The 24,561-nt window shown below is 42.6% G+C and overlaps 1 protein-coding gene and 1 pseudogene across 1 annotated transcript in view; both read right to left on the reverse strand.

Moving 5' to 3' along the window:
• Positions 1-5,239: 5,239 nt before the first annotated feature.
• Positions 5,240-24,561, reverse strand: part of PTGER3 (prostaglandin E receptor 3) — a 108,453-nt gene continuing 89,131 nt past the window's right edge. The window contains exon 4 of the mRNA XM_070405382.1: positions 5,240-5,438. Within this exon, the coding sequence (XP_070261483.1) occupies positions 5,378-5,438 (61 nt within the window). The 3' untranslated portion in view covers positions 5,240-5,377. The remainder of the gene's footprint in view (positions 5,439-24,561) is intronic.
• On the reverse strand, positions 8,455-13,003 carry LOC139004386 (tumor necrosis factor alpha-induced protein 8-like protein 2; annotated as a pseudogene).

The following is a 24,561-nucleotide window of genomic DNA, read 5'->3' on the forward strand; positions in this document are numbered from 1 at the left end:
GATGATGCAGATTCACTCACAGTAGGCTCAACCACTTGGCTAACCTCAGCCACCTCAATGACTTCCTGTTGCTTAGTAAAAACCTTTTATGATCTTGTTTTTTTCTGAGTTTTAGCTTCTTCTCCTGTATGTCTAAATCATAATTCACATGTTTGTTCCCACTCCAAGCTCTCACTTCCCTTCTTACACTATACTTCAGACATTCTCTTTGCAATTTCCTAAGGAAATTTAGTTTCCCTTTTTCTCCTGGAATGCTCCTGTGTCTCTGATCTGTAAGGCAGCTTGCAGAAATCCTCCTTTTCTTCAGTGAGACTTAGTTCAAATGTCTTCTCTAGGAAGACTTTCCAGATCCTCCTTCTATACAATTTACATATACACAAACATACACGTACATATGATTGTAGACCTAAGGTAGAGTCAGGGACTCCCCCAGTTATATTATATTATAAACATATATCAAATAACAAATTAATTATATTTTAATATTATCCTATATAATAAAGAAGTAATATGCAAATTAACCCTCAAACCCTCACAAGATGGCTGCCTATGACCAGGCCAGCAGGGGGGTTAGTGAGGGACCACCAAATGACTGAACAGTAGGCTGCGTGGGGTGACCAGGCTGGTGGGGGAGCCATGAGCAGCGACCAGGCTGGCAGGGGAGGGCAGTGGGGGCAACCAGGCTGTCAGGGGGGGGCAGTTGGGGGCAACCTGACCGGTAGGAGGGCAGTAAGGGGCAATCAGGCTGGCAATCAGAAGCAGTGAGGGGCAATCAGGCCGGGGGGGGGGGGGGGGGAGTTAGGGTGACCAGGGAGGCAGGCAGGTGAGCACTTAGGAGCCAGCAGTCCAGGATTGTGAGAGGGATGTCCGACTGCCAGTTTAGGCCCGATCCCCTGGCCTAAACTGGCAGTTGGACATTCCCCAAGGGGTCCTGGATTGGAGAGGGTGCAGGCTGGGCTGAGGGGATCCCCCTCCCCCAGTGCACAAATTTCATGCACTGGGCCTCTAGTAAATCTATAATATTGTAATTATTTGCTTACGTGTCTGTCTCTTCCATGACTAGAGCATGAGCTCCTAAAGGGCAGAGCTGTATCGTCTATGTGTCTCAGAAACTTACCATATAGTAATGATTCGACGAATGATTGAGGGTTGAGTGAATGAACTTATTCTCACCTTTCAAGATCCATATCAGTTTCCCTTGCCTACTTTAAGCCTTGCAGATTTATCTAAGGAATACATTTGGGTTGTGTTTTTTTGAGTTTTCATAACACTTTATTTATTCCTTGCTCATAATTAAGAAGGTAGGGAAACACTAAATTTTTTATTTGCTGCCATATCCCTTTAAATAGTCACAACACTGCAAGCAGTTGGAAATAGGTGAGACAGTCTCTTTTATGGAAGCTGACTGAGAAGTTGAAGTATGATTTAAGCACTGACATCAATAGCCATATAGAAGAATGGGTTGGCTCTAGTTACTGTTAATAAAAAAACTTCAAAAACCTCATTGTTCTCACAATGCTAATGTAGCCTACATTACTGAAAACTTTTATATGCCATCCTTATGCTAATCTCTTCATATATTCTGATTTAATTAACTTGACAATCCTGTAGACAGACCAAGCATCATTACCTTCTTTACACATGGGAGAAAACTGAGGCTCAGAAAAGTGCATCAATTTACCCAACATTATGTAGCTACTAGTGGTCCAGTGTACAAATTAGTGCACATTGAAAGAAAATTAATTAGAGGAAATATTTTAATGTCACTATTCGCCCTTTCTCTATAATAGACGTGTCAACCAAATTCATAATCCACAATGACAGATGGAAACATATGCATGCAATTGGTGCCAGTGAGAGCTTTATATGTATCATGCAGGGGCGAATCAACTTAGCCTTTTATGTATAGAGAACAAACTTGCTAAAATAGACCTGCTTTCTGATTTAGCTAAACTTTTTCCAGCCCAGTGAAGCACCCCAACTTCTCTTCCGGGTAATTGTCAGCACCACAGCAGTAAATATCAATACGAAGCAGATTATTATCGTAGATCACGCAGGGAGAACAAAGGGTAAAATATTTAACTGCAACAGTGTTTGACTATATTCTGAGCAGTGAGAAAACCTGAAGTCATTTTCAAGGTCCATCATTTCTTACTTCTTTTCAGTTAGGTCAAGTTTATTAGCTTTTTAAATCTCCGTTTTCTGGCTAATGAAAAAAAAAAATAGGGGAAGCTGAGTATTGCCTTGTGGGTGCCAGGTTCTTGGTGCTGTTTATTGTTAAATGGCCTGTTGCTAGGGAGAGGAAGCTGGACGTTGCTACGTGACATCATTACCTAGTGCCCACAGCCACCATTTCTGGGCTGGGCTGGGCTGTGAGCCGCATTTTGCAGCATGAAGTCTTGGCAGTGTCAGCTGCGATTTGGTGGGCTGTCTCTCCTGAGTGGTGGTGGGGCCTGTGTCCCACTTGGGGGAAGCCGAGTGTCGCTTTGTGGGCAACAGGTCCACGGTGCTGTTTCTCTGTAAATGGCCAATGCATGTCATGGCAGCTCCTGCATTGAATGTCTGCCCCCTGGTGGTCAGTGAGCATCATAGTAACCAGTTGGATGGCCAGACACTTAGGTTATTAGCCTTTTATATATATAGACTAGAGGCCTGGTGCATGAAAATTCATGCACTCGGGGTGGGTTCCCTCAGCCTACCCTGTGCCCTCTTGTAGTCCAGGACCCCTTGGGGGATGTCCACCTGCCAACTTAGGCCCGCTCCCCAGGGGATAAGGCCTAAGCTGGAAGTCAGGCATCCCTCTGGCAGCCCGGGAGTCCTGGGGGTTTAGGGGGGACATCTTTAGTGCTGCCAAGGAGGAGGGAGAAGCTCTGTCACTGCTGCTGTGCTCACAGCTGTCAGCCCAGCTTGCGGCTAAGGGGAGCTCCCACTTTGGGATAGCACTGACCACCAGGGGGAAGCTCCTGCATTGAGCGAATGCCCCCTGGTGGTCAGTGCTTGTCATAGAGACTGGTCATTCCTGGTCATTCTGCCTTTAGGGTCAATTTGCATATTACCCTTTTATTATATAGGATACTGCCCTTATCACAGGATGTATTTCATTTCTGATCTGGGTGGAAAAGTCTTCTTTGACTTTCTCTCAGGGCCATATTGTGTCTAGTAAGTGACCCATACATTTCTCTATGACTTAAAAACAGAATTTTATTGCCCTAGTTCATCAGAAGGACAGATAAGTCTTAGAAAACTTAATTCTTAATTACCAAGAAAGGGGACACATTGACCTTACATTAAACTATCCACAAGGCAAAATGACCTCAACTAACAACTTCACCCAAATGTATAGACCAAAAAAATAGGCCTTTTGAGTTCTATTCCTTTTTTTCTTTCATAGTCATGTGTCTCTGAGCATACACATGAGTAATATACTTCACTGTGAAGATGTTGCACCATAAATAAAACTCATATCTCAAAGTGACTGGCTTCACTTCAAGAATTCAGCTACTTATACTAAGGAAATTTATTTTGTAAAAGCTGAGCTTGTTTTAATCTTCTATATCCTCTGACTCCATAGTTCACATTAACTCTATTTGTGCTTAAGAAAGTTGGTAATATTTACCAATCCTTGCATTTGTGTTTGTGTTTTCTACTAACATGGCAATTAAGATAACTAAGATAGAAATGGCATAGCGATGACATTTCCAAAGAAAATTTCTTCTGAGGACTATATTGTAAAGCAATACATTTTATTTTTATTTTACCAGTTGTTAAACTTTATTTTTATTAACCAGAATGTATTAATATACAAAGGGTTGGTTCTGAATAAATTAGGATTCCTTATCATATTGACAGTAGGAGATTTGAGAATCCTTTGAAGTTATTTTGTGTGTATGTTTATATTTAAACTAGAGGCCCAGCACATGAAATGCATGCACTGGAGGGGGGAGGGGCCCTCAGCCCAGCCTGTGCCCTCTCGCAATCAGGGATCCCTCAGGAGATGTTCGACTGACTGCTTAGGCTTGTTCCCCACCTAAGCCATCAGTTGGACATCCTTAGTGCTGCTGCGGAGGTCAGAGAGGCTCCTGCCACTGCGCTGCGCTTGCCAGCTGTGAGCTGGCTTCTGGCTGAGCAGCACTCCCTTGGTGGGAGCGCACTGACCACCAGGGGGCAGCTCCTGCATTGAGCGTCTGACCCCTGGTGGTCAGTGCGCGTCATAGTGACCGATTGTTCCGCTGTTTGGTCGCTTTGCATATTACCCTTTTATTAAATAGGACATTTGTAAGAATAGAACCCATAATTGCCATCAATATTCTCAAAGAGGTCAATGAGTACCTGTGCTGCCCACCAAAAAAACAGTGAAGGGCTATGAGTTTACAGTAATATTAAAGTGAACATAGTCTCTGGTGGTTACAAAATAGTCATGGGATGTAAAATACAGTGTATGAAATGTAGCCAACACTATTGTACTAACTATGTGTATGGGTCATTTGGATACTGGAAATATCAGGGGAAAATCTTTGTAAAGTATATGATTGTCTCACCACTATGTTGTACACTTGAAACTAATACAAAATAGTAGTAAATATAAACTGTAATTGAAAAAACATATTGTAAAAAAATTTTTAAGAAAAAAGGTGAACATTGCCTCCCAAGTTAAAAGGTGTTATCTTTGTTACTATATTAAGTAGTGTTTCCTTCTTCTCTTAAACTAGGTTTCTTTTCTCCCAACGCTATTCCATTCCTGGGCTTTTCCAGATGTTTTCACTACCTTTTTCTAACTCTATATATTTTTACATCTACCTATTTGTCATTTGCCGTTAAGATATTAAATTCCTCATTTTGCACATTTTTGCTACATACTCCATGTTATATTTTCTATATTTACAAAACACACTTCCTTACTTCTACAAAAACTTTTAAGTAATGTATATGAAAACTTGTATGCCATATGTACAAATAGCCAAAATAAAGAATAAAAGATATAAACAACCAGGTACAGAAAAAAGGAGGAAAATCTCCCAGGAACAAGGAGGAGATATACAGCTATTAGTTCTGAGGTTTTGGCAGCCAAGGCAAAACAGAAACATGAATGATTACATAGCTCTCCATATTTGATAATAAAAAACAAACCTATTTTTCAGAACAGAAGAATTTTCTGGCACAAACTTCTATGAAGAATATTTCCCAGGCCTCCTGGACATTGCTGACACTCCTCTCAAGAAGTTTATTAGCCTCTCTTCTCTTCTACCCTGGCCCTTTCTGTCACACTAGTAAACACTTGACTGGGTTGCAAATTATCAACAGTTTTCAGAACACTATTTCTTTCCCACAGGTTCATGGATACCACTAAGATCTTTCACTGATCAACTCGTGTTCCTGATCAAGTCTTCTTGGCCATCCCTCCTTGATAGATGAAGAGATGCTTCACCTGGGAATGTGGCCTAGGAAAAATGAGTTTGGGAAATGTTATTAGTCAGAGCATATATTTCACGTGTCTCTTTTGCTTATTACTCATCATGCACATCCTTTTTTTTCTAATTAGGAAGTAACAGTCATATCAACAGTGAGCTCTCTGGAGACTTCCTGAAATGTATACCTTCAAGGATGTTGATTAGGAAGAGATCTATTAAACCAGTTAGAGGCCAGTCAGTTGGGAACTGACATTCTGCTATGAAACATAAGAAAAATGACTTGCATCTCAACCTAATAAAAGACTATCATGTTTTTACCCAAAAGTAGATGGCCAGAAATTTACAATCTCTAATACGCTTTCGTGTGCCTGTTAAATTTCATTTACAAAAGTCATCTCTTGGCCACCCACTCCAAGACACTGAATATACCAGGCAAAATTTCTAAAGTGTTTCCCCTCCAATGATGCCCTGCCTTAATCCCCTGAGAATATAGAGATTCCAATGATTATGTTGCCATATGACACAGCAAATTATAAGACAGGGAGATTATCTAGGTGGGCCTTATCTAATAACACTAGTTAAGGCAAAGAATTTTAAAAAATGCTTAAAAATATATTCTTATTGATCTCAGAGAGGAAGGGAGAGGGAGAGAGAGAAACATCAATGATGAGAGAGAATCATTGATTAGCTGCCTCCTGCATGCCCCCTACTGGGGATCGAGCCCTCAATCCAGGCATGTGCCTTTGACCAGAATCAAACCAGGGACCCTTCAGTCTACAGGCCGACGCTCCATCCACTGAGCCAAACCGGCTAGGGAAAGAACTTTTTCTAACTGGTGGCAGAAGAAATCAGAGAGATGTGAAGTATGAAAAGGATTCAACAGGCTATAGTAGGTTTGAAGATGGAGGGGGTCATGTGAGAAAGAATGCAGGTGGTCTTAAGGTGCTGAAAGAGGCCCCAGCTGAGAGCCAGCAAAGAAACAGGACCTCAGTCCCACAATAACAAGAAACTGAATTCTGCCAATAACAGAAACAAACATGGGAAAGAACCTTGAACACAAGATGAGAATGTTGTCAACCGATTCTTGATTTCTGCTGTGTAAGACCCTGAGCAAAAATTCTAGCCACATTATCCTAGACCAGGGGTGGGCAAACTTTTTGACTCGAGGGCCACAATGGGTTCTTAAACTGGACACGAGGGCCGGAACAAAAGCATGGATGGAGTATTTGTGTGAACTAATATAAATTCGAAGTAAACATCATTACATAAAAGGGTACGGTCTTTTTTTATTTTTTAGTTTTATTCATTTCAAACGGGCCGATCCAGCCCGCGGGCCGTAGTTTGCCCACGGCTGTCCTAGACTTTCAACCTGCAGAAATGTGAGAAACCAAATGGGTGTTGCTTGAAGCTCCTGAATTTGTGGTAATTTCTTACACAGCAATAAAAACTAATGCATTGAGGCTTATGTCTTTTTTCACTGAAGTCTAATCTCATGCCTATGTGCTCTGCTATGGAGGGTACATTTATGGAACTGAACAAAGAATAAAATAGAAGGATAAAGGGCTGCAATTATTAAGGGAAATATATGTGGTGCTTGCAAGTTTGGAATTTATTCTGGGACAAATGAGAAACTCTTAAAACTTCCAGTCAACAATGTGCTGAGGTTATGTGTGTGCTTTGGAAATTTCTCTCTGGCTGCTCCGTGGAGAACTGGTGTGGAGGAGAGGTTACTTTGGCTGCACAGTGAATAGATTCTGGTGGGGGAATCTGGGGGCAACAAGAAAGCATTAGAATAAGCTGTTCGATAGGGTAGCTTGGACTAATTTAGCTGCAATGAGGAAAGAGACAAATAGACTGATTCAAGGACATTAAAGAGGCAGAACTGGTATGTGGATATAATGACAAGGAAGGTCTGTTTCAAACTGAGCCTTTCCCCTACCCTGTCCCCCTCATTCACCTCAATACTCCTTCCACCACTCTGTTCTACAGGATCTATTTCCAGAGACGTGAGCCTACTCTAAAGGTGGAGGGGCCAAGGTTCTTATACAGCCATGGGTCTAACCCAGTCTGTATGTCACACTTGGTTGGACTGGGGTGGTCACTAGATCCAAGTTTTACTAATAAGATTCTGTTTCATAAGTTTTGAATTGAGAGTAAGAGAAGCTAATCTTGGTCTCTTTTGACTGGTTGAAACTGAGGAAATATAAACTCCAGAATTGTGGGATAGTCATGTGTGTTGAGAAATGGAGTCATTGGTCTGAAGAGCAAGGTATAGCCAATATACAGAAGATGTGCCGAGAAAAACAAAGACTAACAGGAAGAGAGAGAGAGAGAGAGAGAGAGAGAGAGAGAGAGAGAGAGAGAGAGAAAGAAGAAGAAGAAGAAGAAGAAGAAGAAGAAGAAGAAGAAGAAGAAGAAGAAGAAGGAGGAGGAGGAGGAGGAGGAGGAGGAGGAAGAGAAGAAGGAAGAGCAAAAGGAGAAGAAGGGGGAGGAGGAGGAGGTGAAGGAAGAGAGGGAGAAAGAAACAGAGAGGTAGCTGTGAGGTCAATTAATTTTCTTTCTTTTTTCTTTCATTTCCCCTGTGAGACTCCCCTGCCCTAGCCCCTCTTCCTGCACTCTGGAACAGAGTCTTCTCTGGTGTCTGTCCTGGCTCTGCCCAGAACTGCAGGTCTAGGATGTCTCAAAGCGACCCCTTCCCCCCCTCTGTCTTTAGTGTCCCCAGAGGGGTTCCTAGGAGAGAGGGCTTCCCTGTTTCAAACATCCCTTATGGAGGAAATAAGAGATCCAAGTTTCACTACGTCTTTTCAGGCAGCTTTGTTTCCTGCCCTGGGGCTGGAGTGGGAGTGAGGCCTCCTTGCTTTTTCCCCACCAGTCATTTGGGGGTGTGGGGGTGTCGGAATCAAAAGCAGTCTTGGGGAAGACTGAAGCCTGAGGACTGAAAGCCTTAGTGCAGATGAGCAGGGTTAGAAAGCCCATTTCTTGTCTGCTGCGTTCTCGGCCAGCCATTTAGTCAAGATCAAGGTGGAATATACTGGGTTCAGGGCTCTCAGAGCTGTCCCTCACCCAGCAACTTCCTGAGTCCATCACCGATCTTGCCAAGGTGCTGAGGGAAGTCAGACCCATAGAGGGCTGTGAGCAGGCCTGGGCCAGAGAGGTGGTGGAACCCGCAGCGGCTGTGGCTGTGTGGCTTGGGCGTGAGGTGTGCTGTACCAGCACCAGCAGTATGTCCTGGCATCGCTCAGCAGGCCAGCCAGCACCGCGGCCCCGAAAGTGAAGTCCGCCTCGTCAAAGCTGAGCGCAGTCAAGGCGGGTAGCCAGGGCCAGCTCACTGGGGCCAAGGCATCCACTCCGGGGCAGCACGGCCACCTTGACAGCCACCTTGATGAGGTCCTTGATGACCGGCTGGGCCTGGGGCCGGCTTTTCGTGTACTCTCTGGACACACGGTAGAGCTCATCTAGCACCTCTAGCACCTCGCTGCTTGTCTCGTACATGAAGAGATGAGCCACAGGCCGACCTGCCATCTTACTTGGTAGCTTCTCCGCATGCAGTGCCAGACTCTGAGCTGGAGGACTCCATGGTTCCTACTCTGGGCTCAACCTCTGGTTCTTCATACAGTCACCAAGAAAGTGTATGGCCCCAGAGCCTCCTAGAAGTATGACACAGGTCAAAAGGAATAGATTCTTTGAGATGATAAAGAGGGATTACATATGCCCTGTTCTCAAATTGTCTGTTTCTTTGCTTGCTGCCCAGTTCCTTGAAATTTTGTAAAGTACAAATGGCTGAGGTGTGGGGTCAATGGAGAAAGTTATGAAGATTGAATGAACTTAAAACTGGAGATGTCAGAGGCAAGCCAGAGACCAGCAGACCTCAGTGTGTTCCTGGAGTCTCCAGGGAAGAGTGGTACATGGGGCAATGTTACCAAGAGCATATGCTTCCAGTGCCTAAGGCCCATTCATTTTCATTTCCCCATTAAATTCCTGGTGAGGTCCTATTGCACTCCCTCCTCTTGGGTTGTATGAGATTCTTATAACAAATTACATGTGGGTGTAGAAATGGATTTCTGTTATTTGCAGCAGTAGGGGGCCTTGCTTGAATCATTTTGATAGTATAGTTGTCATCTTTAATTTTTGATCACTCAATTCATTCTCCCATGATTCTAGCAATAACACTTCAATCATTTTTTTTTTTTTTTGGAGCCTCTTGCTTTTATTCTAGCCCATAAGATTCATCGGGGCCCATCCCAAGCCATAGTAATTAGGTCAAGAAGGGAAATATGATCCAAACTCCATCAGCAATATTTGCTAGAACTATTGAGAGGTTGTGAGAAGTTGAAGCATCTTCTCCCCCTCCCCGCCCGCCCCCCCCCCCCCCCGCCCCCCGCACACACTGAGATGGCTTAACTAGTAAGGATGACAGCCTGGAGCAGCTACTGATCATTTTGCAACCAGAAACAGAAAACCCTCCTGAGAATTAAACCAGTACAGAAGGCAGAACAAAAGGCAGAAAAAACAAACACACATTCTTCATACATCACTTGATCACCAAGATCCATGTTTCTAAAGCTCTTTAATTAATTAATTCATCAATAAAAGTTCCTTTTTTTTAAAGCTAGTTTGAAGTGAGCTTTTTATTATTTATAACCAGGATGTTCAGATAAGTATGGATATTATTTCTCTGTATACCTTTGAATTGGTGAAGTTTTATTATATACACCTAGCACCAAATGCCTAGCACTCTATGCAATCTAGTAGATGCTCAAGGAATATCAGCTGACGTTGAATGAAGACAAATGCTGCCCCAAATGTCATTCTTGGACATGTCTTTTTACAGTCTTATACCTCTTCATTAGAATAGTCTTCCCCATCAGTGTCCCATCATCAGTGGATTTCAGTCAGAAGGACTAGATGAAAATGGTTATTATTTAAGTTCTTGATATTTCTTGCCGCCATAGCCAATCAGTTACAGCATTTGTCCTCCAAATGCCAAATCCTAAGTAGTGTTTCTTTCTCCATCTCCCTGGCACCAGAGTAATGAGAACGCCCCAACTGAATCAGTGTAATTGCCTCCTGATGGATCTCCATGTCTCCAGACTCTTCTCCAACCCATTTAACACGATGTAATAAGCAACATCTATCTAGCCATGGTTTCTGACTGTGATCGTTACCCAAATTATTGATTAAAATTAAAATCTCCACATCTGTGAAATAAGTACAGTAATATTAACAGGTACTTACATTAATTTTAGTGCTAGCTTTATACTTGGTGCTTTATCTAACTTAATCTTTTACTTTAAAAATTTAAGGTATATATATATATATATATATATATATATATATATATATATATATTTACTGATTTCAGAGAAGAAAGGAGAGGTAGAGAGAGATAGAAACATCAATGATTGCCGAAACCGGTTTGGCTCAGTGGATAGAGCGTCGGCCTGCGGACTGAAAGGTCCCAGGTTCGATTCCGGTCAAGGGCATGTACCTGGGTTGCGGGCATATCCCCAGTAGGAGATGTGCAGGAGGCAGCTGATCGATGTTTCTCTCTCATCGATGTTTCTAACTATCTCTCTCTCCCTTCCTCTCTGTAAAAAATCAATAAAATATATTTAAAAAACAAAACAAAACATCAATGATGTGAGAGAATCATTGATAGGCTGCCTCCTGTTCATCCCATACTGGGGATTGAGCCCACAACCTGGACATGTGCCCTGACAAGGGGCGGGGGAAGGAGCGGGGAATCAAACTGTGACCTCCTGGTTCATAGGTCGACCCTCAACCACTGAGCCATGCTGGCTGGGCAATAATTTGAGGTACTTTTAAAAGTAAAGAACCCAAAGTTTAGAGAGCTTAAATAATTGAACTAAAGTCACATAGTTAGCTGATGACTGAGATTATATTCAAACCCGGGTGCGTGACTTCAAAGTCTTTGCTTAATTTCCTTGCCATTATCTATTGCATCCCTCACCTACATAATTCTTGTATTTTCTGAGCTAGAAGATATACTAAATATGACCCTTTTAACTTGGAGAAATTGATAACAGTGAGTCACAAAAGCTGATTAAAGAAAATGCCCCAACACCCTGCTGCAGATATTCCACATACTGTTGTTTTCACAGGTTTGCAATTTTGTGAAAAGTAACACATGAGAAAGTTTGCTCTCAGAGCTGTGGGATGTGGCCTTTACTCCAAAATGCCTGCTCTCAAATTCAGACCGTGTCTCTGCCCACCAGGCATGTGTCTATGCATATGAAATCCAGAGAAGGTTACTCTAATAGACTAAATTGGGATGCTTTCCAAGGACTCAAAGTCATGGGACAACACATCTTAGACAGCCTAATTTGATTTGATTTGGCATAGCTAAAATTTTTTTTTTTTCATTCAATATACGAGTTTACATTCTCATATATTGGTGAGACTGAGCAGATCTAGCTATGTATTGCTATTATTCGCTTCCTGCCCAGTTAAGAAGAAAAAACTCACAAAGAGACAATTCCTTCTTCACAGAAAAAGCTATATTTATTTCTTAAAATACTTGATTTTTGGAAGTTCAGGGAGAAAACCTGTAATGGCTCTTTGAAAATCTCATTTCATGATGTGAGTGTAAGGCATGTTTCTTATCATGGAGAAGGGATTACTGGTGCAGACAAACTCAACAGGATTCTTTATACTCTGACTTAAAAACTCTGGCTAGAGTCCACCATTATTGATTCCTCAGAAGGCAGAGAGTGCTAAGTATTATTAAACTTTGATGGAGATGAATTCAGAAGTGGATACAAAGTCAAAGATTACAAGTGCCCAGCGGACTCTGGAAAGGGTCTTGGGCAAAGGAGATTCTGAAATGAGTTTCACATATGTCATGATTTCCATCAAGATAGTAGCCAAGATGGATGAGAGAGAGAGAAAAAGGAATCCTGGGATCATGTTGATATCTGCTTTCCCTGGTCCCCTCGGAGATGAAGTTTCTGAGGTCTCTCATGTGCAGAATCAGACACCTCTGTCTGATGGTACCGATCCATACACCCTCTAAGCTGGGCTGCGAGCGTGGGCTCTGGGCTCATGCCATCTGTACTTGAGTCTCAGCTTCGTGTCTTCCTTTAATGAATTCGTGCAAGTGGCTCAGTCTCCTTTATTTACCAAACACTTGCCTAGCAGTTACCCTGATCCAGGCACTGTTTGAAACTCTTCATACTCTTATAACAGCCCCCAAACATTGTTATCATTCCCAGTTTACAAATCAACGTGGTCATAGAGAAAGTGAATTTCCCGAGATAGAGGGTGACAGGGCTAATGGGAGCCTGCAGTCAGCCCAGGCAGTTTGGCCTGGAGTCCAAGCTCTTTACTACCATGCGGAACTGTGGCACACAGTCATTCTTCCTCAGGGCCGCGTGGGGCTTACTGCGCGATGCACACAAAAGGTCCCACGACAATAAGCACGCAGCCACGGTCAGTGTGCGGGGCCTGGACTTACTCTGTTGAGGTAAAGCCACATGTCTGCTAGGCCCAGGGTGCCACCGAGCTTTTTCAAACAGTCCATCCAACTGGCCCTGTCCGCACACGTGGACTTCTGCTTTAGTTTTCCCGTTTGACATTTCTGTTTCCAATGGGACGGTGACCCAGGCCTGACCTCCAGTGCATTTGGCTGGGCTTCAGACTGTTTTTGTCCCTGGAATCAGGTGTGCATGGTCACAGGTCTGATGTTCCAGGTTTAGCTACGCTTCACTTTCACTTGTTGATTTACCCCTGCATGTCCTTGAGCAGGTTTATATTATTCCAGGTGTAACTACATAGGAAGGTTTTCGGTGACCTGAAGTAGCCTGGTAAATTAGAAAAGAAATAAAGTCAAGAGTCCCAGACCCGGGTTTGAATCTCAGCCTCAGCAGTGTGTTCTTAGGAAAGCCAGTTACCTGCTTTGGGACTTGGTTTTCTCATTGGTAATGACAGGAATAAGAATTTCTATTCTCCGGGTCATGGTTGGGAATTAAACATGATATCGTATGTGGATGGTGAATATATCTAGCACTGTGATCAACAAATTTCCCTTCTCTCACCTTCTAAAAGTAAAGAGGAACTCAAGTCTGGAAAAATAACTTAAGTTAACCTTTGCATCAGACAATACACTCAGGTTCTCATACTGCTATAGACTGGGATTGCTGAGCAATGCTGGGACTCACCAAAGCTGATGGGTCATGCATGGCTTACATCACTTTTGAGTACTTGCAACTAAAATATTTAGAAACCATTACACTCCATATGTTTGTTCATTTATCTATGTATATGTGTTCTCAATGTTTATACTTACAATGCTATTGTTTGCTTTGTTTTGATAAGATGCCCAGTTGTTTGTGCTTGGGAATCCTAAGAAACAAATTGTTCAAAAGAAGTCCAAGTAAACAAAACATAGCATAAATGCCACAGAACACAATCATGGGTTTCATCAGGGCTGAGAACACGGTGAGAGTAATGGAATCGTAGGGTTTTCCAGTGATGCCCTAGAAAGAGCCTGGGTCACAATTCACTGCTGGCAGGGGCCAGGGGAGGGGGCGTTCAGTAACGGAAGTCATGCAAAACTGAGCAGGAACCTCTGAGCTTTACTTGTTGCCATTAATCTGAAAATAGCTACTTACTAATTTACAGTCATTTTTTTGGTGATATTTAAAGAAAGTGGAGAGACAATCTAATCACTGAGACTGGAGACTGGCACAACTCCATGTGCAATTGGTTTAGTGAGTGTGTCTGACTATTCTTTATGTACTTCGTTCTTTGTACAAGATATTTCTTAATTATGCAGAAACAGGTAAACATGCTTTATTGAAGCTGGCCTTGCATGAACTGAGAAGGAAAAATGATCAGTGGCATTTAATCTGAATTGCAAATACAGTAATTCCTCAAGTTGGTCTACATTCTTTTATAACTAAGATTGTGAGTTCTTGGTTCAAGTGCCAAAAAATTGAGGTGAATAGTCTGATCTTGGTCAAATTAGGATCTATTGAATGGAATTTATGAAATCTTTGTTATAGTTACTGCATTTTCAGGATGATATTGCAACTAAAGGTATTTTATAAAAGTTTTATAAAATATGCTATAGGTTTAAGCATAAAAGTTTTTTATGCTTAAGTTTTCTGTTCATTTCCTTACCAATTTGAAACATGTGCATCAGGTTCAAATTTCAAGTCTTGAGTAAAAGTATCAGGAGAGGTCCTTGTATTTTTTATCATAAAGACATTTCCTGCAGAGACTTTTTCAGTCTCTGGACCCAAACAGGGAGACAGGAAGACCAGGGGAAGATAATGAAGCTCATTATGTGATATCCATTCAAACATATTAGTATTAACATATTTTAGTACTAGGAATTCTCTTCTAGGAGGGTACCTCAACTCTCTGGCATTCTTTGCTACAATTCAGCTTTGTCTTTAAAGGCTCCTATGCAAATAGGGGCCAGGTGTGAATTAAAGGAAGGACCAGAGCCCGGATGGAAGCTGGGCTGCTTCTGACAGTCCTGATCTTGTGGGTGGTTCTCCTTCCCAAATGTTTCTTCTAGATGATCATAAAGAAAAAGAAACAATGAATTAGAGGATGTCTCTCAAAGGCTCTGCTAGTATTAAAAGACATTATTAGAGTTAAGTATTGGAATAGAATCAAATATAGTTTATGTCTTGTCCACAGAGCTCTTTCATTGTCTCTTCATGTGTGGGGTAAAGCCATCGAGACAAGTTCTTAGTGACGGGGAGGAAGTTACACACACACACACACACACACACACACGCATACGTGCGTGTATGCATGCCTACCGATAAAGATACAAATGGTTTGCTTCTTACAAAACACTTGGACAGTTTAAGTCCCCCGGGTTAATGTCTCTTCCCTTAAGCTTGGTATTTCATCATTTTCTACGTAAAAAAATACAGTTTCACATTCTCCCTGTGCCCTACATTGCTTTCCAATATTGAATGATATGAAAAGTCAAGCAACATTCAGTTAACCCACATCTCTAAATTGTCCACAGGGATTGAGCACCTCCTCTCAAAGTGCCCCACAACACAGAGCATTCTCGTGACGCTGATTGGGAAGGGGAGAATACTGCAGACAAAAGGAATAGCAAGTTTTAAAATGGAGTCAAGAAAGCAAAGCAGTTCAAAAACGTACAGTTGAAGGTAAAGAGGAATGCTGACGTTAGTTAGACAAATGGTACACTAAAGGTCATGATGGATTTTGGTAAGCCTTGCAAAAGAGTCTGGAAAGCCATGAAATGCTTCATTAACTGAAAAAAATGTCAAGCACATTTGTATTGAGACTTAGTTTACTAAAGAGTTGTGTAGTCATTGATGCATTCCAACCTGGGCTGTTTTGATCAGGTGGTCATTTGTTGAGAGAGGGCCTGGTGACACAGATAATGAAGATCTGGACACTCCAGAGCAGTGCTGTTTGCACACTTCTATACTGTCAGTAACCATCCATCACATACCTATTGAGGACTTGAAATAAGGCTCCTGCAAAGAACGGTAATTGCCTTAAGAGCAGTGGATAGTGAAGGAAAAACAGAGATAGCTGTGTTGGGGATTAAATGCTAAGAAATATGGCAGAACTCCCAAATACATTGTGCAAATCCAGAGCAATATTACGAAGTCCAGTGCCACAGACACACCAAATCTACAAAGTAAATGTGTCAAAGTTCAGAGGCATATTCCAGCACAATCTGGCAAGAGTTAAGAAGCAGGGCAGGCTTGTAGAAGAGTCAGAAAAAGTCTTTTGGAACTGATTCATTAAAGCAGAGTTGTTTTAGAATCACAAGTTGTACTCCCATAGTTTTATCTTTATTGATCTTAAAGGAGAAACAGACTGAAGTAAACACCCTTTTACCTATAGGGGAATGAACTAACCAAGAAGAAAACAAACTAGAAGATACTTTGAGTGTCTTACTTCTTGTGCATCTACAAGTGCAGGCTGTCCACTGGTAAATATTTCCCACCCCAAAATGAGCACCATTTATAAATGAATATGAGTCCAGAACTATCAGGGGAATATATGTGTATATGTATGTATGTATGTATGTATGTGTGTATTCCAGTTTACATTCAATATTATTTTCAGCATAGTAGTTAAACAATAATGTACTCTACAAAGTGTTCCTCTGATGTTTCCAATACCCACCTGACAACCTACATAGGTATTACATTATTGACTATATTTCCAATGTTGCACTTTACATCCCTATGACTATTTTGTAACTACTTCTCAACTCCTTCACCTTTTCACCCAGTCCCCCAACTACCTTCCCTTCTGGCATCCATCAGTCTGTTCTCTGTATTATGAGTCTGTTTCTGTTTTATTTGTTTATATTGTTTTTTAGATTCCACATATAAGTGAAATCATGCGGTATTTGTCTTTCTCTGACTGGCTTATTTCACTTAGCATGATACCTCTAGGTCCATCTGTGCAGTGGTAAATGATAAAACTTTATTTTTTAAGGCCTAGTAATATTTCATTATGTACATGTACCACGGCTTTTTAAATCACCTTGTCTATTGATGGGCACTTGGGTTGCTTCCATAGCTTTGCTATTATAAATAGCACTGCAATAAACATAGGAGTGCATATATTCTTTCAAATTAGTGTTCTGGGTTTCTTCAGATATATACCCAGAGGTGGAATTGCTGGGTCATAAGGCAGCTCCCTTTTTAATTTTTTGAGGATACTCCATACTGCTTTCCATAATGGCTGCACCAATCTGCATTCCCAACAACAGTGTGTGAGGGTTCCTTTTTCTCCATATCCTTGCCAATGTTTGTTGTTTGTGGATTTATTGATAAAAACCATTCTGATGGGTGTGAGGTGATATCTATTGTGGTTTTAAGTTGCATTTCTATGAGGGGTTCCTTTTAAATAAGTACTGGTGTTTTTGCCTGTAGACCTAGACTCTGAAATATTTCAGGCAACTAATCAGGAAGAATTGAGGTAGGCCTGTAGAACTAATTCCTTCTCCTCATTGAGTCATAAGTTCCTCATAAGCAAACTATGGGAGTGGGTTTGTTAAACTTTCAGGAGGAAAAAGGAGCACGTTCTATCAGCAATCGAGTACTTTCAGACAAAATCAGATAAAAACACATTAGAAAGTCAAATCTGCTAGAGATATATTTTAGAGTGGGATTCTGTTTCACAGAGAGCTAAAACTGATATAAATTTCTTAATCATATCACTTTTAGACATAATACCTGATAATACATTCCAGCATTTCCTGCTGTTTTTAAATGTATTCTTTTCAATATAACCATAAAACTAAATGCTTACTTTCACCTTTGCCCTAATTATAATGTTTCTTATCCTGACTTTTAATCATTGATTTATGTATTTTACATTTTTATTTTTCACTCATTTTTAAATAATAAGAGAAAGTGGTAAAAAAATTCAAATAATTTTATAACACCACTGCTCAGGATTAATTTAGAAATACTGCATGACCTATAAGAAGAGATAGTAGAAAACGAGTGTTTTCCAGTTGAATACAAATCCCTAAATCTGGTCTAGGAAAGGTCATGTTAGGGTGTCAGTACATAGTTTACAAAACCACAGACGTGTTAAAAAGCAATATATCAACCTCTTCTGTTCTCTGTGCTTCAATACATTTTGACTTTTAGTTTAGATTTCTAAGACATTTGTATGTGGCAGGAATTAAGAGACAGAGGATAGCTAGGCAATCAGGAATTGGGACCATAGGGGAGGGAAGAAATAAAACCACAGAACACAACAAGATGGAGTGACTAAGGCATCTCAACTGGGCGGGGAAGGAAGGGTGCACATGAGGGGCATGAACTTTAAAATCTTATCTAATAAAGAGGTGATATGCAAATTGACCATCACCCCAACACACAAGATGGCCGCCCCCATGTGGTCAAAGATGGCCAGCAGGGGAGGGCAGTTGGGGGTGACCAGGCCAGCAGGGGAGGGCAGTTAGGGGCAATCGGGCTGACAGGGGAGCAGTTAGGCATTGATCAGGCTGGCAGGGAGTGGTTAGGGCAGCCGTGGGCAAACTACGGCACGCGGGCCGGATTAGGCCCGTTTGAAATGAATAAAACTAAAAAAAAAAGACCGTACCCTTTTATGTAATGATGTTTACTTTGAATTTATATTAGTTCACACAAACACTCCATCCATGCTTTTGTTCCGGCCCTCTGGTCCAGTTTAAGAACCCATTGTGGCCCTCGAGTCAAAAAGTTTGCCCACCCCTGGGTTAGGGGGTGATCAGGCAGGCAGGCAGGTGAGCGGTTGGGAGCCAGCAGTTATGGATTGTGAGAGGGATGTCTGAATGCCTGTTTAGGCCTGATCCAGGTGGGCCTCTAGTGTATGGATATTGCTAAGACAGGCAGCGTGCAGATAACCAATCAAAAGGCAGTAAGGCTTATAAACCAATCCCAAGGATGTTGCTAAGGCAGAATTCTTTAAAAAGACCAATCAAGAACTAGCACGACTGTATCCACCCCCTAAATTAGAAAGTGCACACTTCCTCTTCAGCTCTCTCTTCTCCCGGCATGCAATGTGTTCCTGAGGTTTCTGTGGCAGGGGAGCACATCCCTGTGCCCACGTGACTTATGGCCATGTGGGACTCTACCCATGGACTAATAAACTTTAATTCACATGGATGCTCTCAATAAACTTTGGTTCTGCTAACCGTTTTTGTCTGCGACTTCATTCTTCAATTTTGAGAGACACCAAATTTGGACTCAACTCCCGACATTTTGGTTTCAGGGAGACAAACCTGGGGACCTTCAGTAGGGGATGTATGGGTTAAAAGAGGTGGCGATTGATTGGGCAGCACTGGTAAAGGAGCAGGGAAGAATAACAAGGATTACTGAACACCACCTGGATACGTAAAGATGCACCTAATTATCTCACTTATTCCACACAGCAGCCCCTTCACTCATCACAGAAATATTCCTTATGCACCTTCAATGTGCCAGGCATTGTGCTTGGTAGAGACAAGGCTGGACAAGACCAAACCAGTTTCCACCCTCGTGAAACTCATATCTAGTATAGACAACAAACAAAGAAGTAAATAGACAAACAAATTACAAATTAGGATAGGCACCATGGAGGAAACAAGTGAGTTGAAGTAGCAAATAATACGAGGAAACTACTTCCTATAGGAAGATCCAGAAAGACTATTTTTGGGAAAGTAACCACAGGAAGACAACCCAAGAAATAAATAGAGCTGTCCATGTAGGAAACAGGAAAAGAGCAGGATGGCATGTGCAAAGGCCCTGGGATGAGAGAGATACTATGTCTAGTGAGTAATGAATGGGGTGGGGGCTAGAGTAAAAGTGGAAAGATCATTAGGAGGCTGTTGGTGTAGCTGAGAGATGAGATTTGCCAGATTTAGAATAGGAGTATTAGAGATAAAGAGAAGTGAACACTATTACTGAATATATATTGGAGGCTGAGATATATTTCCTGGTGGTACTTGCCCATATACTTATTAATATCGTCCGCATAACAGTTGAGAAACAGCCTAAAAATTGGGAAATAAACTAAAACTCCTATAGTAAGTAACTTCCTGATGGGTTGTGAATGCTGCCTTCCTCAATCCCTGTCCACTGCATCACACTCCCTGGCTTTATTAATTCAAAATCAATGTTGGTTTTATAGAGTTCTAAAAGTGAAAGCTTTTGGCAGTCTAATGATTTTGAATTATAATTTGCTTTATTAACCAGGACAGCTTATTGATTTTCATTTCGTAAATTCCTAGCTTCATTTCATCTGAAAGAGGCACCCAATCCGAAAAGCTCTCCAGATACATTTTTTCTGTCCAAAATGTCAACACGCTTTTGCATTTCTTCCAGAAAAGTGCTGTGTTATCACCAGCAATGAAAAAGTTTGCATTGGCTAATGCAGGAGTCTGTAGCAACTCTGAACCATACGCTGCTCTTACCATAAATCTCAACTGGGTTACTTGAGAGACCAACCTGCTTTGTCAGCTTTGCTAAAATTATGCCTGGACCTGCCCGTATTTAAAGTGGCCCCAGGGCTAGTAATCTTCCACCTCGCCAAGTAAACCAACACATGGAAAAGGGTTGGAGTCAAAAGCTGAGCTGGAAATTACCCTGCCCTTTCTAAACTCAGAACTTCTGTAGTTAATTTCTTCCCTTTCATTCTGTTTACTGTTGAGACACTGGGGTGTATGCTAGTGAGGCTCACCAGGGCTTCCATTTCTCCTTTTTCTTGGCTCATGGCAGGATTGTACTTCCTCACGCTCTGGATTGTGAAGGCACATCACTTGTTCTAGAAGTATCTAGGAGCTGCTGGACAACTCCCCCTCCCCCCTGCCTCCTGCTCCTGACTGCTGGACAACCTGGTCTTAGAGGAGCATGATCATCAGAAAGGGAGGAGGTGTGATACAAGTGGACCTGGTTTTAATCATTCTTCGCACCTTACTCCCTCTCTCAGCCTTCTTTTGTTCAGCTGTAAAGGAGACAATAGCAGAGTTTGATATAACAATGTAGTATGCCAAGTGCTGAACAGAATGCCAAACGATAGATGATGTTCAATGAAAATAGGTGGTTTTGTGATGGATAACGATAAATATACTAAAAGTCTAGACATCGATTCTCAACCTGTGGGTCCCGACCCCTTTGGCGGTGGAACGACCCTTTCACAGGGGTCGCCTAAGACCATCCTGCATAGCAGATATTTACATTACGATTCATAACAGTAGCAACATTACAGTTATGAAGTAGCAACGAAAATAATTTTATGGTTGGGTCACAACATGAGGAACTATATTTAAAGGGCCAGAAGGTTGAGAACCACTGGTAGGATATGCTATGAGGCAGAATGGAATCTGAAGAGACTACAGAAATGAGAAAAAAATTGTCATTGATCCCTTCTCACTTCCCTTTTCTTCTCTCCCTGCACACTTCTTCCTCGACCCGGGCAGAGCTGCCCGTCCCTAAGTGTACCTGACGCTGTCCCTCCTCTCCTCCCTCCTCTGTCACAGCCGCTCCCAGGAAAGCATGTCTCACTCATGAAAGCACTCATTAAAATAGCTGCATTCTAACAGGATTTAAGTGAAAGGACTAAAGCACCAACATAATGCATATGTTTAAATATTGTAGACACTCTTTGTAAATTTTTAAAAATGTCACTTCTCTTTCCCCTTTGCACCATATGTATTCACATTTTTCTCTGATTCCTGCACCCAAGTAACACACAATCAAGAGGATTTCATTCACTGAATAAGCATAGGAGGAAAGAGAAACAGAGAAGAAAGGAGGGAGGGAGGCAAGGAGGGAATGAAGGAAGAAAGGAAGGGAAAGAAAAATTCCTATTAAGAAAAACAATTCTAAAATCAGGTAGAGATACTTACCTTTCTCTGAATGACCTGATAGTGTTCTAGCAGCAGAGATTGGGAGGTCTTGGCATTATTCTGTCCTTGTCCTTTTTCTCAGTAAGTACAAGGTGGGGCAACAGTAGGTTTACAAGTTGTGAATTTGCAGAACAAGAGTTTAGTCTTGTATTGCTGTTTATTTATTTATTATTTTCCATATCAACAACTGCAAACCTACTTTTGCCCACCTTGTATAGAAGAGATGGAAAAACTTTTTATAACACTTCTTACAACATCACTAGAAATTGGTCATTTATTCCCAAAGCAGAACCTCCTGCTTGAAAGAGTTTTAGCCCTCTTTGATTTTGTCATTTATTCATGGGTAGAATTATTACAGAAACATATTTTAGGACCACTAATCTCATCACTAATGGAATTGTACTTTTGTTCTTTGAACAACTAACCATATATCTAATGTAAACCAAAGGGACAAAAAAGAATTTCCTCATACTTAGTCTAGGATTGGTCTTAGCTGAACTTTTGCTGCTTATGCCTTGTCAGGTAGTCATTTTCATCCTCACCTGAGAACTAGTAGGACCTCTACTAGTTTGGGCAGCTATCTTCCTCATGGGAGAGGGTTCATTTTTTATATAGTTGCAGAGTCTGGAATGTAAAATGTAAAATTATTAAGTACATAGTGTTATCAAATGGATCATATCAATGCAGTCCCTCTAATTCCTATAATTATTAGCATATAGAGATATACCCTAAGTAATTATAGGCATTTACATTTAGGTTTCATTGTGAAACAATTTCTAGAAATTGATTTGTTCAACTGTGTACCAGATGAGTAATAAATAACTGGGTGCTGGCAAAATCTCCCACCGTGACTGTGAAAATGCAGCAAGAGTGTTGATACAAAAATAACTTTAGAAATATGTTGAAACATTCACTATTTTTCCAAAAACAATTGCATCACTTCCTAGAAACATAAGTACATGGCTTTTCAACCATTGTGTGTGTGTGTGTGTGTTTTATATAAAGTATGGGAGGAGTCTTTAAATAGAGTGATGAAATGAAAAAGTAGTCAATGGAATTTTACTAGCACAACCTAGAAGTCAGGATCAGATCAACAATATATGCACGAGAAACAAACACTGAACAATGTTCTGTGTGAGTCCTTGACCCCACTGTGAGCCCGGACTTCTGCCTGCCCTCCATGGCCCACCCCTTAGATCAACCTCCTCCTGACAATCTCACCCCGGGACCAATCCCCAGCCAGAGCCCAGGCCTCCTTGGCCCCTGTGTGGCCCTGGTGCCACCTGTCAGGGTCATGGCTTGCGAGCCACCTGCCCTGCTGGAGCTGGTGGCTGCCGTGAGGGACGTGGGCAGCCAGCTGCAGAGGCTGACCCAGGCCCTGGCGCAGGACCAGTGGGAGCGCCAAGCCCTGGGAATGGGGCTGACCCAGCTGGTGGAGGCTTCCCAGGGCCTGGGGCAGCTGAGTGAGATTGTGAAGAGACTGGCAGAGGTCGCCTGGCCCCCCAGCACACCTGCCCCAACCACCACCAACCCAGAGGAGGAAGAGAGGCCTCTCCAGGGAGACGTGTGACCCTCTCTGGGACTTGAGGGGCATGAGACACTCCCAACCAAAAAAGGAAAACCAAAGTATGAAATTAAAAAAAAAAATTTAATTTGGAAGCCACCAAAGCACAAACTGGAATTACACCATATGTATTCACATTTTTCTCTGATTCCTGCACCCAAGTAACACACAATCAAGAGGATTTCATTCACTGGACTGGACATCAGAGGGACTATGAGTGGCAGTTGACCTGAAACCCAAGATGATACTTTTATTAGCAGATAAAGCAGATTCTTATGCCCTTTTGTATATTTGGTTTCCCAACTTATGGTATTCTTATGCTCTTTTATAAATTTGTCTTTATATAGGCACAACATCCTATGTAATAATAGACAAAAAGGGTAATTGACCGTACCTTCACTACGTCTCCCATTGGCTAATCAGCACAATATGCAAATTAACCGCCAACAAATATGGCGGTTAATTTGCATACATAGGCGCCCAGCGGCTATTGGAGCCTGCAATCAGAGCTGAGAGGTCCCCTGCCCAAGCCTGATGCCTCGGTCAGAAGCATTAGGCCTGGACATGGGCGGAGCCGCGATGGTGGGGAGCAGGGGGGGAGCCAGCAATAATGGGGAGCAGGAGCGGAGCCCATGATTGTGGGGAGCTGGGGGTCCCTTGCTCAGGCCTAACACCTCAGTCAGAGGCATTAGGCCTGGGCAGGGGAGGAGTCAGCGATTGCGGGGAGCAGGGGCGGAGTCAGTGATCATAGGGAGCTGGGGGTCCTCTGCCTGGGCCTAATGCCTCGGCAAGAGGCATTAGGCCTGGGCAGGGGCGGTGCCAGCGATCACGCGTAGCAGGGGCGGAGCTGGCGATGGTGGGAGCAGGGGGTCCTCTGCCTGGGCCTAATGCCTTGGTCAGAGGCATTAGGCCTGGGCAGGGGTGGAGCCGGCAATCGCGGGGGGCTGTTGATCCTCTGCCCAGGCCTAAAGCCTTGGCCAGAGGCATTAGGCCTGGGCAGTGGCGGAGCCGGCAATGGCGGGGAGCTGGGGGTCTCCTGCCCAGGCCTAATGCCTTTGCCAGTGGCGTTAGGCCTGGGCAGGTGAGGAGCCTGCAATTACGGGGAGCAGGGGGTCCCCTTCCCATGGTATTAGGCCTGGGCAGGGGCGGAGCGGGAGATCGTGGAGAGCTGAGGGTCCCCTGCCCAGGACTAATGCCCCGGCCAGAGGCGTTAGGTCTGGGCAGGGGGG

This window comes from Myotis yumanensis, unplaced genomic scaffold, assembly GCF_028538775.1.
Source record: "Myotis yumanensis isolate MYYU_CA2020_CCGP unplaced genomic scaffold, mMyoYum1.0.hap1 SCAF_2, whole genome shotgun sequence".
NCBI classification, from domain to species: domain Eukaryota; kingdom Metazoa; phylum Chordata; class Mammalia; order Chiroptera; family Vespertilionidae; genus Myotis; species Myotis yumanensis.